A 14,642-nucleotide genomic window follows, 5' to 3' on the forward strand; every position below is an offset into this window, starting at 1 on the left:
ACAAAAACTTGTAACTTAGATGCAATTACAGCATGATTTTTGTGTTTAATGAAATTTTAAATAATAAAAGATGTAGTCAGACCCATCTTTATTTGCTAGGTGGTTTAATCAGAGTTTGATCAATATTGCATTATTTAATTTTGGTCCATACTATTTTATTTTATTTTTTTAATTGCAAAGTCATGATAAATTATTGCTTATTATAATTAAAAGACAATATTCACTGTACACGAAAATTACTAGAAAATCATTTGATTATTGGTTTGAATAAATGTATTGTACATTAAATGTGTTTCATCAACATAGCTTCAATGAATATATATTGTAGACTAACAAAAAATACCTGTAACCAGAAAGCTATCCGCTTGTCGTGACGTAAGGAACGCAGTTTCCGGTTCCAAGCGTCCAATCGTTTCAACTGAGAAAACCATCTCGACGGCCGTTTTTGAGCACTATTTATTCATATTACACATTTAAGCTAAACTTTTTTTTTTTTTTAAATTACAGTGTCCACTACAGTCTCAGTGCTCACGGCATCAAAGATACGAATATTTTAACGATTTACAAAAGATAAATCACTGTATGGCCATCTGGGATTTCGGTATGGAGATAAAGGTTATGATGATAATTTTTTGATAGTATTACACCACATTGTGTGTGTAAATTAGTACCGTTTGTTGTTTTCTAGTGGTACAACATACGTACAGCGTTTTATTTTTTTAATTCAATGCTTGAAAAAACAATAACAATTGTCATCATTGTCAACTCATAACAATACAACAAAAGTCCAGGGTCATTCAGTCTTTCAGTCCAGAGGAAGTGCCAAGTCCTTAAGCAAATTGTTCTTATTGCTTTTAAACTTAAACATAGAGAACTCAATAGATTCAAAATACATTTTCATTTCAAGTTTGAATCTTAAAAAAAGAGGTTTGCATTTAGAAAATTTACATTTATGAATATGATATTTAGTTAACAGGAAAATGAGGTTTATGAAGTAGCAACTTTTTCTTTTTTTTTTTTTTTTTTTTTACATCATACGTACAGCGTTTGGACCCGGATGCGCTGATGCGTGACGTCAGACTTGACAAGCGGATATGGCGAAAAAGAGATGTTGCGCATGCGCAGTACATAGACTTGTTGTCCGGACGAATTTAGGAGACGGACTAGCGCGTGCGTACATGTTTGTGGGAGGAGCCAGCAACAAAACACGAAAATTATTAATGAAATCATTATATTGTAAGTATACGCGTTTATATGGCGGTCTCTCTCGTTTTCAGCTAATTTTACATACTATAAAAGGTGTGAGAAACATGCTACACTGAAAGGTCTGGCACTAGCTTGTATCTTGTCCTTTTACATGTCAGGTTGTTTATACAGGTTAAGAGAGTTCATTTATTATTTAATAAATTGTGATATCTGCCTGACATAACGTTACTGTTTTACTTTGACAGAAAAAAAACCCTGAAAAAACGTCTAACTGCACAACCACAGACCACACCCTCTAAAGTTTCTGGAACAAGATTCAAACTGATTTTATATTTCAGGAAAAGACACTAATAAGTTGTACATGATACTGTAATGCAGGTGTATATGTAATGTATAGGTAGAGTGCAATATTGTTGCACCTTTTTTGTGTGTGTGTGTGCTGGTTACCTATAGTTTTTTCTTACTGTTTCAGCCTGAAGTAGGTGCACAAAAGTTGTCATGGAAATCTTACCATTCGAGGAGGTGGAGCGTGTTGCTGGAGCCAAAGTACAGCTGCAGCAAGGTGGTGTCACTGGTATTCAACAGCATGTAAGTGGTGCAGTGAATTACCCCTACATGGGGAAACGTCTAAAAACGTCTCTTTCAGTGAGCTTGCAGTGAAACACACAGATTCTGGTTTGACGCTCTCATTTGTACTAAGCAGTTACTTGCTGTATAAAAAGTGTTTTTCTAGCAAAAGACTTTCTGAATTGCAACTGAATGACATGCTTGACATCTGCTGACATCTCAGTCATGCACATGCACAAAAACAAAAAGCAAAATAGGACTGGCATTTACTCACCTTGTTCTGAAACCATTTTTATATTGGTTTTCTCGGTAGTGGTATGTCAGAAGTGTTATTTATACAAGTTTAGGGATCTGTTCATATATTTCTGTTGGAATGCAAGTCAAAAAGATGGTTGCTATGTTTACTCTTTGTGCCATTGTGCTCTCAAACTAAATATTTAGACCTGTTGCTCCAGAGAGATTATCATTACAACTGGGTGACTCTGTTTTACATGCATATCATTTTCACTAGGAAACGAGATGACAAGAAATACAAATATTGCTGAATATATATACTCTACCATTCAAAGGTTTTGGGTCAATTATATATATACATATACTTTTATTCAGAAGGTTGTATTAAATTGATCAAAATGCTTTTACACTGTCACCAAAAAAAATATTTTGCTGTTTTTTGAGCTTTTTATTTAACAAAGAATCCTGAAAAATCACGGTTTTGACAAAAATATTAAGCAGCACTTTTTTTTAACATTGATGATAATAAATGTTTCTTGAGTAGCAAATCAGCATATTATAATGATTTCTGAAAGATCATGTGACACTGAAGACTGGAGTATGGCTGCTGAAAATTCAGCTTTGCCATTACAGGAATAAATTACATTTTAAAATTAAATTACCATTTAAATTTTAATTATAATAATATTTCAAAATATTATTAAATTATTGTATTTTTGATAAATGCACTCAAGGCGAGGATAAGCAACTTTTCAAAAACATGAAAAAAAAAAGACTTACCATCCCCCAAATTTAACTGGTAATATATATATTAAAAATATAAATAAAATATAAAACCCAAAACCCCCTCCCTCTCTTCTACTAAATTAACAAATCTAAAACTACCAAACTACCAGTTTTCACAGGATTGATTTCTTTGTTTTTAGGGCTATTGCAACATCATCTCTACACCACTACAAGGTTTCTCAGAAGACTCCAGTGATGAGGATGACCACATGGCACCACTGGCATCTAAAAGTGAGGAAGGCTCTGTGTGCTGCGTTTGTGGTGAAAACATCCCCTTACTGAATAAACTGATAGAGCACTTCAAGACGCACACAGCTGAGGTGTCTTGCCACCTGTGTTGGACAAAGTTTGGAAGTGTTATGTCACTGGCATTACACTTAAAAAATTCCCATCCAAGGAAAAGTTTCATGTGTGGAATCTGCAGAACTCTCTTTAGGTGCACGTGGCATCTGAATGGACATATGGAAAAGCATCGGAAAGACGCAATGGAGGTAAAACCTATGGTTAAAATGGAACAGACAGAAGAAATCAGCATCAAAGAGAGCATAAGATACACTGATATGAGAAAAATAACCTTGAGGGATCATTCATATTGTGTCTCAGATCACGCAGTTATAAATGACACTTACAATGCCATCCAGAAACGCATCGACAATGATACAAACTCCACAAATCAAGTGTCACACATCAAAACACAAATCGAAAGACTGCCTATTATTGATAAACAAAATGACACCTTGAGCTTTTCCTCATGCCCTTCGAATCAATCAGAGCAAGAGCATCTAAGCTTTAAGCTGAAGGAAGAGAATGAGGATGAGGATGGGCTCGGAGAAACTGCAGCTTGTGAGGTGGTTACAGAAGAGGAAATTGGACTGATGGAGGATGACGAAAGTACCGACACTGATGATGATGTCAACGCCATCCCCCCTAATATTAGGGATGTAACGGTATGAAAATTTCTTATCACGATTATAGTGACCAAAACTATCATGGCTATCAGTATTGTTAAATCGATATTGTTAAAATGGGCTGGAAATTAGGGCTGCACAATTAATCGAATTTGGTAATCGCGATTACAATTATGGATGCCACAATTACGTAATCGTTCAAAGCAGCAATTAATTGTTCAAAGTCCACTTATGTTATTCTGCACGCTTAAGATATGCTTTTTTCTTTCTAAATGTTATCTTAAGGGTTTTTCCATTGTTTTAGTTTTAGTATAAAATTATAATACCATTCATATTTTTCCTTTTTTAAAAAAATATAATTTAAAGAAACCAATCTGATGTATATTTGACATTTGAGGCTTAATACACTTAATAAAAGCATTAAAGTTTTTTCAGTTAGAGTGTTTTCAGCTTGTTTATTTTCATATAAAAATATGGCATGCAGTTGCATCAAACAATGGTATAAACATCATTAAATGAAAATTGTGATAATCGTAATTAATAATCGCAATTACATTTTCAAGGGAATAATCAACACTTATGATTTTTGTCATAATCTTGCAGCCCTACTGGAAATGTTTGCATAATCACTAAAACAATAACATTTACCAATAATGTCCGGATTTAAATGACAACATGACTGAGAACAGTTGATCTAATAGCATGTTCAAATATCTCATGTAAATGTTCAAATTAAGCTTTGAAAAACTTTCATAAAACAGTAAACCTTACATTTCAGTCTTTAAATAAAGAAAAGGTTTAAGTCAAAATGATAATTGATTAATAAATTATTTTATTTTTTCTGCTCCATAAATAATTCTAGATAACTTGTCTGAATTGTTTACATGTGTAGAATCCACATAAGCTTGTTTTTCTTTAACCAGTGAGAATTTACAGCAGGACATGCAAATTCGGTCCGTTTTTTGGCCAGAAAAAACAACTGCACAGAGGCTGAATGTAAATGTAAGTCTCTGTAAATCCACTCTCTAACAGCAGTGGTGCTCATGCAAAATCTGAATTACAGCCATTTCCCATAAATTCCGTAGTCAAAGCAGCAGTGCGATTAAAGGCATACTCCACCCCAAAATGAAAATTTTGTCATATTGACAATTTTCTCAATATCCGCTGAACGCAAGCAGCTTAGGCTCTTCTGTGTCAGCCGTGACACAAGGATATGTTTTCTATGTGTACTTACACTTTCGCCACTGGTGGTGGCGGAAGTAGTAAGAATTTATCATGTGTTCACCTATGTGTTTGGGTAAGAGAGGGGGTGACGGAGGAAGTCTTATTTTTGCTGACTGCTAAAGAGCCTTTTACGCTGTTTAATGCCGTTTATCATGACATTTGGACACCATTTCGTATGCCAGTGAAATAATTATAGAATGTATTGGACACACAACCTTGTTTGTTTCTCATGCAAATAAAATCTACAAAACGCAATCTTTGGATCCATGATCATTATCAGCAAGCGCGTCAGTTTCCTCTATTCAGCCTCTCGGCGGCGAAATTCATGGTCTTAAAGGGGTCATATGATGCGTTTTAAATTTTTTCTTTCTTTTTGGAGTGATACAAGCTCTTGGTGCATAAAGAAGATCTGTAAAGTTTCAAAGACTAAAGTCTAAAATCCAAAGAGATATTCTTTATAAAAGTTAAGACTTGTCTACACCCCCCTGAAACGGCTCGTTCTAACACGCCCGCACATCTCTACGTCACTATGTGGGAAGATTTGCATAACGCCGCCCAGATGTTCACCCAAAGAAAGAAGGCGTCCCTTTTATTCTCATTGTATTATTGTTGTAGCCGCCGCCACCATGCTGTGTGTTTCACTGTGAAAGTGAAACTACTTTGTTTTGTCCTTCCAAAAGAGGACGATATCTGCTTCATCATGCCTGGGGCTGATCCGTGCTGGTCGCTGAGGAAATACATCAACTTTGCACTGTGGATCGCCGGATCGGCTTTCACCATGGACAAAGCAGAGTCCAGCCCGGGGTCATCACAAGTGGTTACCGCAAGCCCGCCGGATGCTCCTTTGTAGAATCTGTCGGCCACGCCGTTCTCAAGCCGGCCTCGGCTCACTCTAGGCCTCCGGCCTCCGCTCAATCAAGGCCGCGGTGTGTGACGCTGTTTCGTTAAGAAAGCAAAACTACTTTGTTTGGCCTTCCAAAAGAGGACACGACTAGAAATCATGTTTATATCATGTTTATAATGGGTTTATGTCTCGTTGCTCCGACCGGACAGGGCATCACAGTATGTTAAGGGGCGTAACATTTCCGTCACACGCTTCAGGCATTCGGCCAATCACAATGCACTGGAGAACTGGCCAATCACAGCACACCTTGCTTTTCAGACCGATGAGCTTTGTACAAATCGTCGCGTTTCAGAAGGTGGGGCATAGAGGAGAAACAATGATGTACAGTATGTGGAAAAGAATGTGTTTTTTGAACCTTAAACTGCATAAACACATTTCATTACACCAAATACACAAAATAATGTTCTTTCTAGCAGCATCATATGACCCCTTTAAGATAGTCGCCTAATAGGTTCTATGGGCTGCCATAGACTCGAGCGGAAGAAACTAGTGATGGGAAGTTTGGATCATTTGGATCACCTATGAGTCTCATTCAGCAAAATTGACGAATCTTTTTTCAAATCATTTCATTCATTTTAGCAAAATATAATTAAAATGATACCTGTTACTTCCCTAACACGTCTACTACTAACACAAACATTGATCACACTACAAAACAATACAAAATTATAATGCTATAAGACACAGAAAAGATTGATTGTTTACCTAGGTCTTCAGTCTATGATAAGCTTATCTCACCTTTTATATGACAAGTCTTTGGGTTTGGGTCGTTCGTTCATCACGTGACAGCCCCATAAACTTTTACCTATGCAGTCTGAGGAAAGAGAATTGATTATTCATCTCTCGAGTCTTTTGAATCGTTCATTCTTGTCTTTTGTCATGTGAGGTGACAGCATTGGATAGAGAAATTAGTTAATTTCCTTTCAAACGGGTGCATATTTATTATTAGTAGTAGTAGTAGTATTATCATTATTATAATTATTATTTACTCTTACAGTTATGTGATGCATTTCTGGTCTCAAATTGTAGCTTTTTACTTCTTACAGTTTATAAATGTGTGAATTTCTGTCATGATGGTTCTTTTCCATAACACTGAATGTTGTATCAAAGGTAAAAAAGAGTTGGTTATTATCAATTCTCTTTCCGGCTCAGACTGCATTGGTTAAACTTATGGGTGTCACGCGAATGACTCGAAATGTTGCGCATGCACGACTGAACGTTCAATCAGGACCACTTCCGTCAAGTATATTTATGACAATTATATTGCATACAGTTAGTGTTGGCGGTATGGTTATGTTCTGGGCAAGACTCCACACGCCCGTCCATGCAGCCATGCTTGGACAGAGCGGGGAGAGCAGCAAGACAAACCCCCTGGGGTACAGAACAGAACCATTATATGCATACATATTACAATTCACAATTACATGAGTTGTAAAGGAAATGTGATAGAGACTGCTTCCAATGAAGAGACTGTAAAGAAAGAACAAAGTTAGACTGGATTACATGTTCAGTTGGTGGAGTTGGGGTTGGAGGAGGGAGTTAATTGCAAGCAGTGATGCGACAGAAGAGACGCTGAAGAATGGGAATTTAAATAGACCGCATGTGATAGGTGTCAAGACTGGATTGGTACACGTCAGGAACATCTGACTGTCAGCTGATGCAAGCGTGACTAACGTGGCCTGACTGAACTAATGCAATGCTGAATAATCAATCCCCGGGATGACTCGTTCTTCCCGAGTCACATTAAAGATTTGTTCAAGATGAACGAATCATTCAAGAATGACCCAACACTAGAGGAAACGGAAGAAGAATAAAGGCCCGTTCACACCAAGAACGATAACTATAAAGATAACTATAAAGATAACGATATTAGCGTCCACACCAGCGAACGATATCTTCGGTTTATTCTAAGCGCACACTCGTCTGGCGCTTTAAATTCTCGAGCTTGTTACAGCAGGATGGATTCTGATTGGCTGTCAATATTTTGTCGTTCATCAGCTGGAAAAAAAATCGTTTTGAAAGTGATTCCAACGATATCGTTTTTCTTTGTCTTTATCGTTATAGTTGTGGTGTGGCTGTTCTTTAATACTGAAAAGACTTTTAGAACTATATCTTTATCGTTACCTTTATAGTTATCGTCCTTGGTGTGAATGGGCCTTAAGAATGGCAACGGATACAATAGGTGCCTATGCACCTTCGGTGCTTGACCCCTAATTAAAATATGAAACAGTAATACTAACTGTGGGGAATTTTATCATGATTTATAGTCAAAACAGTAATCGTTACATCCCTAGGTATTATATAATATTAAATATTATATTACATATTACATTTAAGTCAAAGCATTGCAATGCCCCCCCCCCCCCCGTTTTCTGCTTTTTTATGAAATGTACACTGCGTAAACTACCAGTTTTCACAGGATTGTTTTCTTTGTTTTTAGGGCTATTACAACATCATCTCTACACCACTACAAGGTTTCTCAGAAGACTCCAGTGATGAGGATGACCACATGGCACCACTGGCATCTAAAAGTGAGGAAGGCTCTGTGTGCTGCGTTTGTGGAGAAAACATCCCCTTACTGAATAAACTGATAGAGCACTTCAAGACGCACACAGCTGAGGTGTCTTGCCACCTGTGTTGGACAAAGTTTAGAAGTGTTATGTTGCTGGCGTTACACTTAAAAAATGCCCATCCAAGGAAAAGTTTCATGTGTGGAATCTGCAGAACTCTCTTTAGGTGCACGTGGAATCTGAATGGACATATGGAAAAGCATCGGAAAGACGCAATGGAGGTAAAACCTATGGTTAAAATGGAACAGACAAAAGAAATCAGCATCAAAGAGAGCATAAGATACACTGATATGAGAAAAATAACCTTGAGGGATCATTCATATTGTGTCTCAGATCACGCAGTTATAAATGACACTTGCAATGCCATCCAGAAACGCATCGACAATGATACAAACTCCACAAATCAAGTGTCACACATCAAAACACAAATCGAAAGATTGCCTATTATTGATAAACAAAATGACACCTTGAGCTTTTCCTCATGCCCTTCGAATCAATCAGAGCAAGAGCATCTAAGCTTTAAGCTGAAGGAAGAGAATGAGGATGAGGATGGGCTCGGAGAAACTGCACCTTGTGAGGTGGCTGCAGAGGAGGAAATTGGACTGATGGAGGATGACGAAAGTACCGACACTGATGACGATGTCAACACTGACTCACTACCCCCTGGTGACACGGCGTACAACCCCGATGAGGACTTCAGCTCAGAACCTGATGACAGTGACTCAAGAAGTAGCATCTACGGTCGTCACCGAAAGAAAAAGAGACAAAAGAAACAGACTCCCGACAGTAAAAGACCTGCAAATAGGAATCTAGAGTCAGTTGACACAGCAGAGAAATCTGGGTTTCAGTCCGATTCTCCCTTTTGCAGCTATGGCAAATTTGCTCATTTGGAGAAGGACATGGATGATTGCAGGAACAAACTGAGGCTTGCTTGTTGTCTGTGCAACATGGTATGTAAGAATGAAGAGTTGCTGCTGAAGCACACGACTGAAAAACACTCCGCAGCTGGGTATATCTGTGCATACTGCCACAGTGTTTTTCCTAGACTGGACCGTTTCAAAAATCATGTCTGTTTGAGAAGACCAACAGTCGGAATGAACTTGCCGGCCACCCTCGTAACCCAATTACCTGTCGTGCCTTTATCCGGTCAAGTAAGACCTTCTGCTCCTGCTTTATACACCAATCAAAACTCCATTAAATTGATCAAAATAGCTCAGACAGTGAATAAAATTTCCCTAGCCCCTGATCCTCCACATTTGACGCTGCAGCAATTGCTTAAGACAACTCCTTTGGTTCCTGCTAAGACGACAGATTTAGTTCCACAATTTGTGGCTGTGCCGCAAACTCTTATCAGGCCCCATTTCCCTCAAAGTTCTTGTGTCGCTCGTCCAAAAGTTCCTATCCTTATACCTTCAGTAGTGCATCCCTTGATGCCAAATCTGGCCAGGATGACTCTTCGTATCCCTTCCCCTTCCAATCCACCTTTTCCAAGTCAAGTCGTTGTATCCTTCTCACCCACAGTGAACGTCTCAGCACCCTGTCTAGTTTCAGCCAACAGGCCTGTTCTGAGACAAACACCTCTGGCTAATATTAGGCCCCTACCTGTAAACGTCCCGCTGATGACCTCAGTCACTTGTCCCACCCTGGTCAGTGCTCTTACTGAACACAACCAGCCACAGATCCCTCCTGCCAAGGTTCAGGCTCCATTAAAAATAGTGGCCATGTTTGTGAACCAAAGCAGGGATTTGGCTCTGCAGAAGGGACTCGAGCAGAGCTGGCGCTCCAAGACCATCTTCCCCTGCCGCCACTGTGGTGCCGTCTCAAGACAACCGTCTCTGAAGGTGCGTCACCGCTACTTACACCGTGGGTCAAGGTTGTACAGATGTCAGTGCGGAAGATCGTTCCAAAGGCAGCTGCATTTGCTGAGACACCAGGTCCAGCATGCGGAGTCAGTCCGATTTGTTTGTGCGCAGTGCGGAAATACATTCGAAGGGGCCCATAAATTGACCTGGCACAAACGAAAGCATAGAAATGGCAAACAGTGTGTGAAGAAGAAATGCAAGGCGGCTTTTGACTGTAGCTGTGGACAGATGTTTAAAAGGCCATCTGCACTGTTGTGGCATATGCTTAAAAACTCGAAACTTTCAAAACCCACTCAAAAAAACTCACAATCTGTCTCTGTTTGAATTGTTTGTGTAAATGAGACGCACATAAGATTGAAAACTCTCCTTTCAGTCAACTGCAAATTGTGTTTTTCTTTGGCCCTAATTGATTTTTCTGTATTATTATATGGTCAACAGTAGTGAATCTTTAAGTCCAAATCCATAATAGCACAAATAGTAACATTTTAACCCTAGAGATAAATTTTGTATCAGAAGAAATGTGATGTGAGCACTGGTATAATTTATCTTTATAATTTATATAGATATAGATTTTTTTTTCTCTGTCATCATAAGATGGATATGACTACTGAAAGAACGCTTAGTGGGAGTATTTAAAGCAAGCTCTCATTTATTAGTGACCAAAAGAACACACTTTAAAAAAAAAAAAAAATATGGATTTTTCTTCTAGAAACAAAAATACACACTAAAAAAAATTTAATAATTTTTTTTTTTTTTTTTACATAAGTACACAAAGTGTTCTGTCATCATGTAGTTGGAAAAACACAAAATTATGTTAACATGAGATGGCTTTATTAAAATGTGCAAAAATAATGCTGTAACGTTTATCCGTCATTTTCTTTATATAAATTTCACAATACAACATGCAAAACTGAATTCCTGATCAACTTATCTTGATTCTAAAGCAATAAAAATGTTTTGGTTTGCTTCCTGATGATCCTGAATAAGCAGCAACAGTTAATGATTGGTGAAATAATGAGTCACGTGCCATTCATATACTTCCCTCATACCAGCAGTTTCAAATATGCAAAGACACCAGTAAAACTAAGACAAAGTTCCTGTTTGTTTATAAAAAACTACATACAACAGAACAGATGGTGTTAAGAAATCATCTGCGCTCTCTGAATATAGCTGACTACTGTCATAGTCACGATGGTCTCACAATACCTGTGAGTTAATTGTTAAAGAGGACTGGGCTCCTGCTCAGATGATTTCAGACAAGAGGCAGTTCCCAAAGAGAAGACTGGGCCACAGAAAAGCAGTAGCGCTGAGTGAGGTTTAACCATCTTCTCCTGTGAGGTCTGGATCACAGCAGCGGAGTCCTTTGTGGTTTTGTGCATGCATTGGTTGTTCTATGAAAATTAGTAGGTGCCTGCCAGGGTCCATCCAGTCTTGTGTTAAACTCATTGTTATTACAAAAGATAATATGCAAAGATTCAGTGATGTAAACATTTTCTTTATACAGTAAAAATGTGCAGAAGCCTTTGATTTTCATATTGTATTCGGCTTATGTAAATAAAATGGTATGACAGCACACGTTGCTTTTCAGATATGTGTTTGAACAAAAACTTGTAACTTAGATGCAATTACAGCATGAATTTTGTGTTTAATGAAATTTTAAATAATAAAAGATGTAGTCAGACCCATCTTTATTTGCTAGGTGGTTTAATCAGAGTTTGATCAATATTGCTTCCAGGACAGCCAGAAACCTAGGAGTTGTGATGGATCATCAGTTAAGCTTCACAGACCATATTGCTACAACTACCCGGTCCTGCAGATTTGCCTTATACAACATTAGGAAGATTAGAACCTTCCTGTCAGAGCAAGCCACCCAACTATTTCTTGTCCAAGCTCTTGTTCTCTCCAGACTGGACTTTTGTAATGCTCTCCTGGCAGGCCTTCCTGCATGTACTATCAAGCCTCTACAACTGATCCAGAATGCAGCAGCGAGGGTTGTCTTCAATGAGCCAAAAACAGCTCACGTTACTCCTCTCCTCATCAGGTTACACTGGCTACCAGTAGCCGCTCGCATCAAGGTACTGATGCTTGCCTACAAGACGACCACTGGCACGGCACCAATATACCTAAACTCACTAGTTCAAACTTATGCGCCCTCCAGAAGTTTGTGCTCTGCAAGTGAACGGCGCCTCGTGGTGCCATCCCAATGTGGTTCAAAATCACTCTCACAGACCCTTTCCTGGACTGTGCCCAGCTGGTGGAATGACCTCCCAATATCAATTCGAACAGCCGAGTCTTTACCCATTTTCAAAAAACATCTAAAGACTCATCTTTTTCGCCAGCACCTGACCAACTAATACTAGCACTCACCTTTTCTTGTCTATCCTATTCTTGAAAAAACAACCTTGCTACGGGTTCTGTGCTAGACTAACTGAGACTTGTCATGGCACTTGTACACTGTTGTTCTCTCGTTGGTCTGATTGCTTCTTTTCTTCATTTGTAAGTCGCTTTGGATAAAAGCGTCTGCTAAATGATTAAATGTAAATTTAATTTTGGTCCATACTATTTTTTTTTTGAGAAAATATTGTTTATTATCAGATATTATTACTGAGATATTATAATTACAAGATAACATTCACTGTACACTGAAATGTATGATATAGGGGAAAAAATACTAGAAAAATAAGTTGTGATTAATTGTTGGTTTATATAAAAGTATTGTTTATTAAATATATAAATTCGTATTCTAGACTAACAAAAGACACCTGTAACCAGAAAGCTATATGGAGGAAAAAAAAAAAATCTTGGTTACGTATGTAACCACGGTTCCCTGAATAGGGAACGAGATGCTGCGGTGACGTCACCGTATGGGAACACCTCTCGGTGTGACGAATGTCTGAAGCCCTATACCATCCCGCCAATCCTATTGGCCAAATAGCACTTGGCACCGCCCTACGCATGCGTATGCATCGTATACCTGAGTGCCGCGTGCTATTTCGCTCAGATTTCATGAACTGAAGAAGAACGCTATCAAGGTATGGAACGGCCAGGACCGCAGCATCTCGTTCCCTATTCAGGGAACCGTGGTTACATACGTAACCGAGATGTTCCCTTTCATAGGTCACTTCGATGCTGCGGTGACATCACCGTATGGGAACCCTATACCATAACGCCTGACGTACCTGATAGCTGGGATCCAAGGAAGCATCTGCTCAAGCAGAGAGAACCCGGGAGCCAGGAGCCGTCCTCACATCCAGACTGTAAAACTTGATAAAAGTGCTCGGTGAGGACCATCCTGCCGCAGCACAGATATCATCCATAGAAGATCCACTGAGAAAAGCCTGTGAAGAAGTCACTGCTCTCATGGAATGAGCTCTAACTCCTAAGGGCGAAGCGAGTCCGCGCGCTTCATAGGCTAAAGATATTGCCTCCACCAACCAATGGGACATGCGTTGCTTTGTGACAGCATGGCCTCTATTCTTGTGTCCGAAACAGACAAACAGCTGGTCAGACTCACGCCATGGGGCTGTTCGATCAACATAAGTCTTCAGCGCTCTGACAGGGCAAAGACTCAGCTCTCCTGACCCCACCTCTGCAGGGGGTAAAGCCTCCAAGACCACTTGTTGAAAGTGAAAAGGGTTCGAAGCGACCTTAGGGACATAACTAGGCCTCGGTTGCAGCAATACTTTCACAGAGCCTGGTGCAAAATCCATGCACAAGGGCGAAACAGAAAGAGCCTGTAAATCCCCAACTCTCTTGAGGGAGGATAAAGCCACAAGAAGAACTGTCTTTAAAGTCAGGATTTTATCTGGTATAGTTTCCAAGGGCTCAAACGGATGCCCTGATAAACCTTGCAACACAATGGATAAATCCCATGAAGGAACTCACACAGGGCGGAAAGGCCTCAGCCGTCGCGCACCCTGTATAAAACAAGAGACCAGCGGATGACGGCCCACTGAAGCACCATCTATATATATGTGGTTAGCTGAAATGGCTGCCACGTAAACTTTCAGAGTGTCTGGCGTTACTCCATCAGAGAAACGGTCTAGAAGGAATTCCAGTACTGAAGCCACTGGGCAGTAAACCGGATCCATATTACGAATTCCACACCAGGCCGTAAACAGTTTCCATTTGAAAGCATATAAGCGTCTCGTAGAAACTGCCCTAGAATTCATTATAGTCTCGGTGGTTTCAACAGAAAGACCGGGACATATTAACTCACTCCGCTTAGAGGCCACGCCCACAGCTTCCATAGATCTGGCCTTGGGTGCCAAATCATTCCCTGTGCTTGCGATAGTAAGTCCTGTCTGAGGGGAATCTCCCATGGAGAGCCCGCTAACAGACTGACCAGATCCGCAAACCACGGCTTTGTGGGCCACCACGG

At 39.4% G+C, this 14,642-nt stretch overlaps 1 protein-coding gene across 2 annotated transcripts; it reads left to right on the forward strand.

Moving 5' to 3' along the window:
* The first annotated feature begins 502 nt into the window (after positions 1–502).
* Positions 503–10,960, forward strand: LOC109074206. Of its 2 annotated transcripts, XM_042740968.1 has the most exons (6): positions 503–615; positions 1,045–1,236; positions 1,452–1,575; positions 1,679–1,794; positions 2,934–3,740; positions 8,270–10,960. In XM_042740968.1, exons 4-6 carry the CDS (start codon positions 1,705–1,707, stop codon positions 10,583–10,585), a joined length of 3,213 nt encoding a protein of 1,070 aa, XP_042596902.1. In that variant the 5' UTR covers positions 503–615; positions 1,045–1,236; positions 1,452–1,575; positions 1,679–1,704; the 3' UTR covers positions 10,586–10,960. The 2 variants fall into 2 exon arrangements, with proteins under 2 accessions (XP_042596902.1, XP_042596903.1); XM_042740969.1 differs by lacking the exon at positions 1,452–1,575.
* Positions 10,961–14,642: the final 3,682 nt, after the last annotated feature.

Source organism: Cyprinus carpio, chromosome B16 (genome assembly GCF_018340385.1).
Source record: "Cyprinus carpio isolate SPL01 chromosome B16, ASM1834038v1, whole genome shotgun sequence".
NCBI classification, from domain to species: Eukaryota; Metazoa; Chordata; class Actinopteri; order Cypriniformes; family Cyprinidae; genus Cyprinus; species Cyprinus carpio.

Coding starts and splice junctions, on each gene's coding strand:
- LOC109074206 (XM_042740968.1), top strand. CDS start 1,705: ATGGAAATCTTACCATTCGAGGAGGTGGAGCGTGTTGCTGGAGCCAAA. Junction 1,795..2,933: donor TCACTGGTATTCAACAGCAT/GTAAGTGGTGCA, acceptor CTTTGTTTTTAG/GGCTATTGCAACATCATCTC. Junction 3,741..8,269: donor CTAATATTAGGGATGTAACG/GTATGAAAATTT, acceptor CTTTGTTTTTAG/GGCTATTACAACATCATCTC.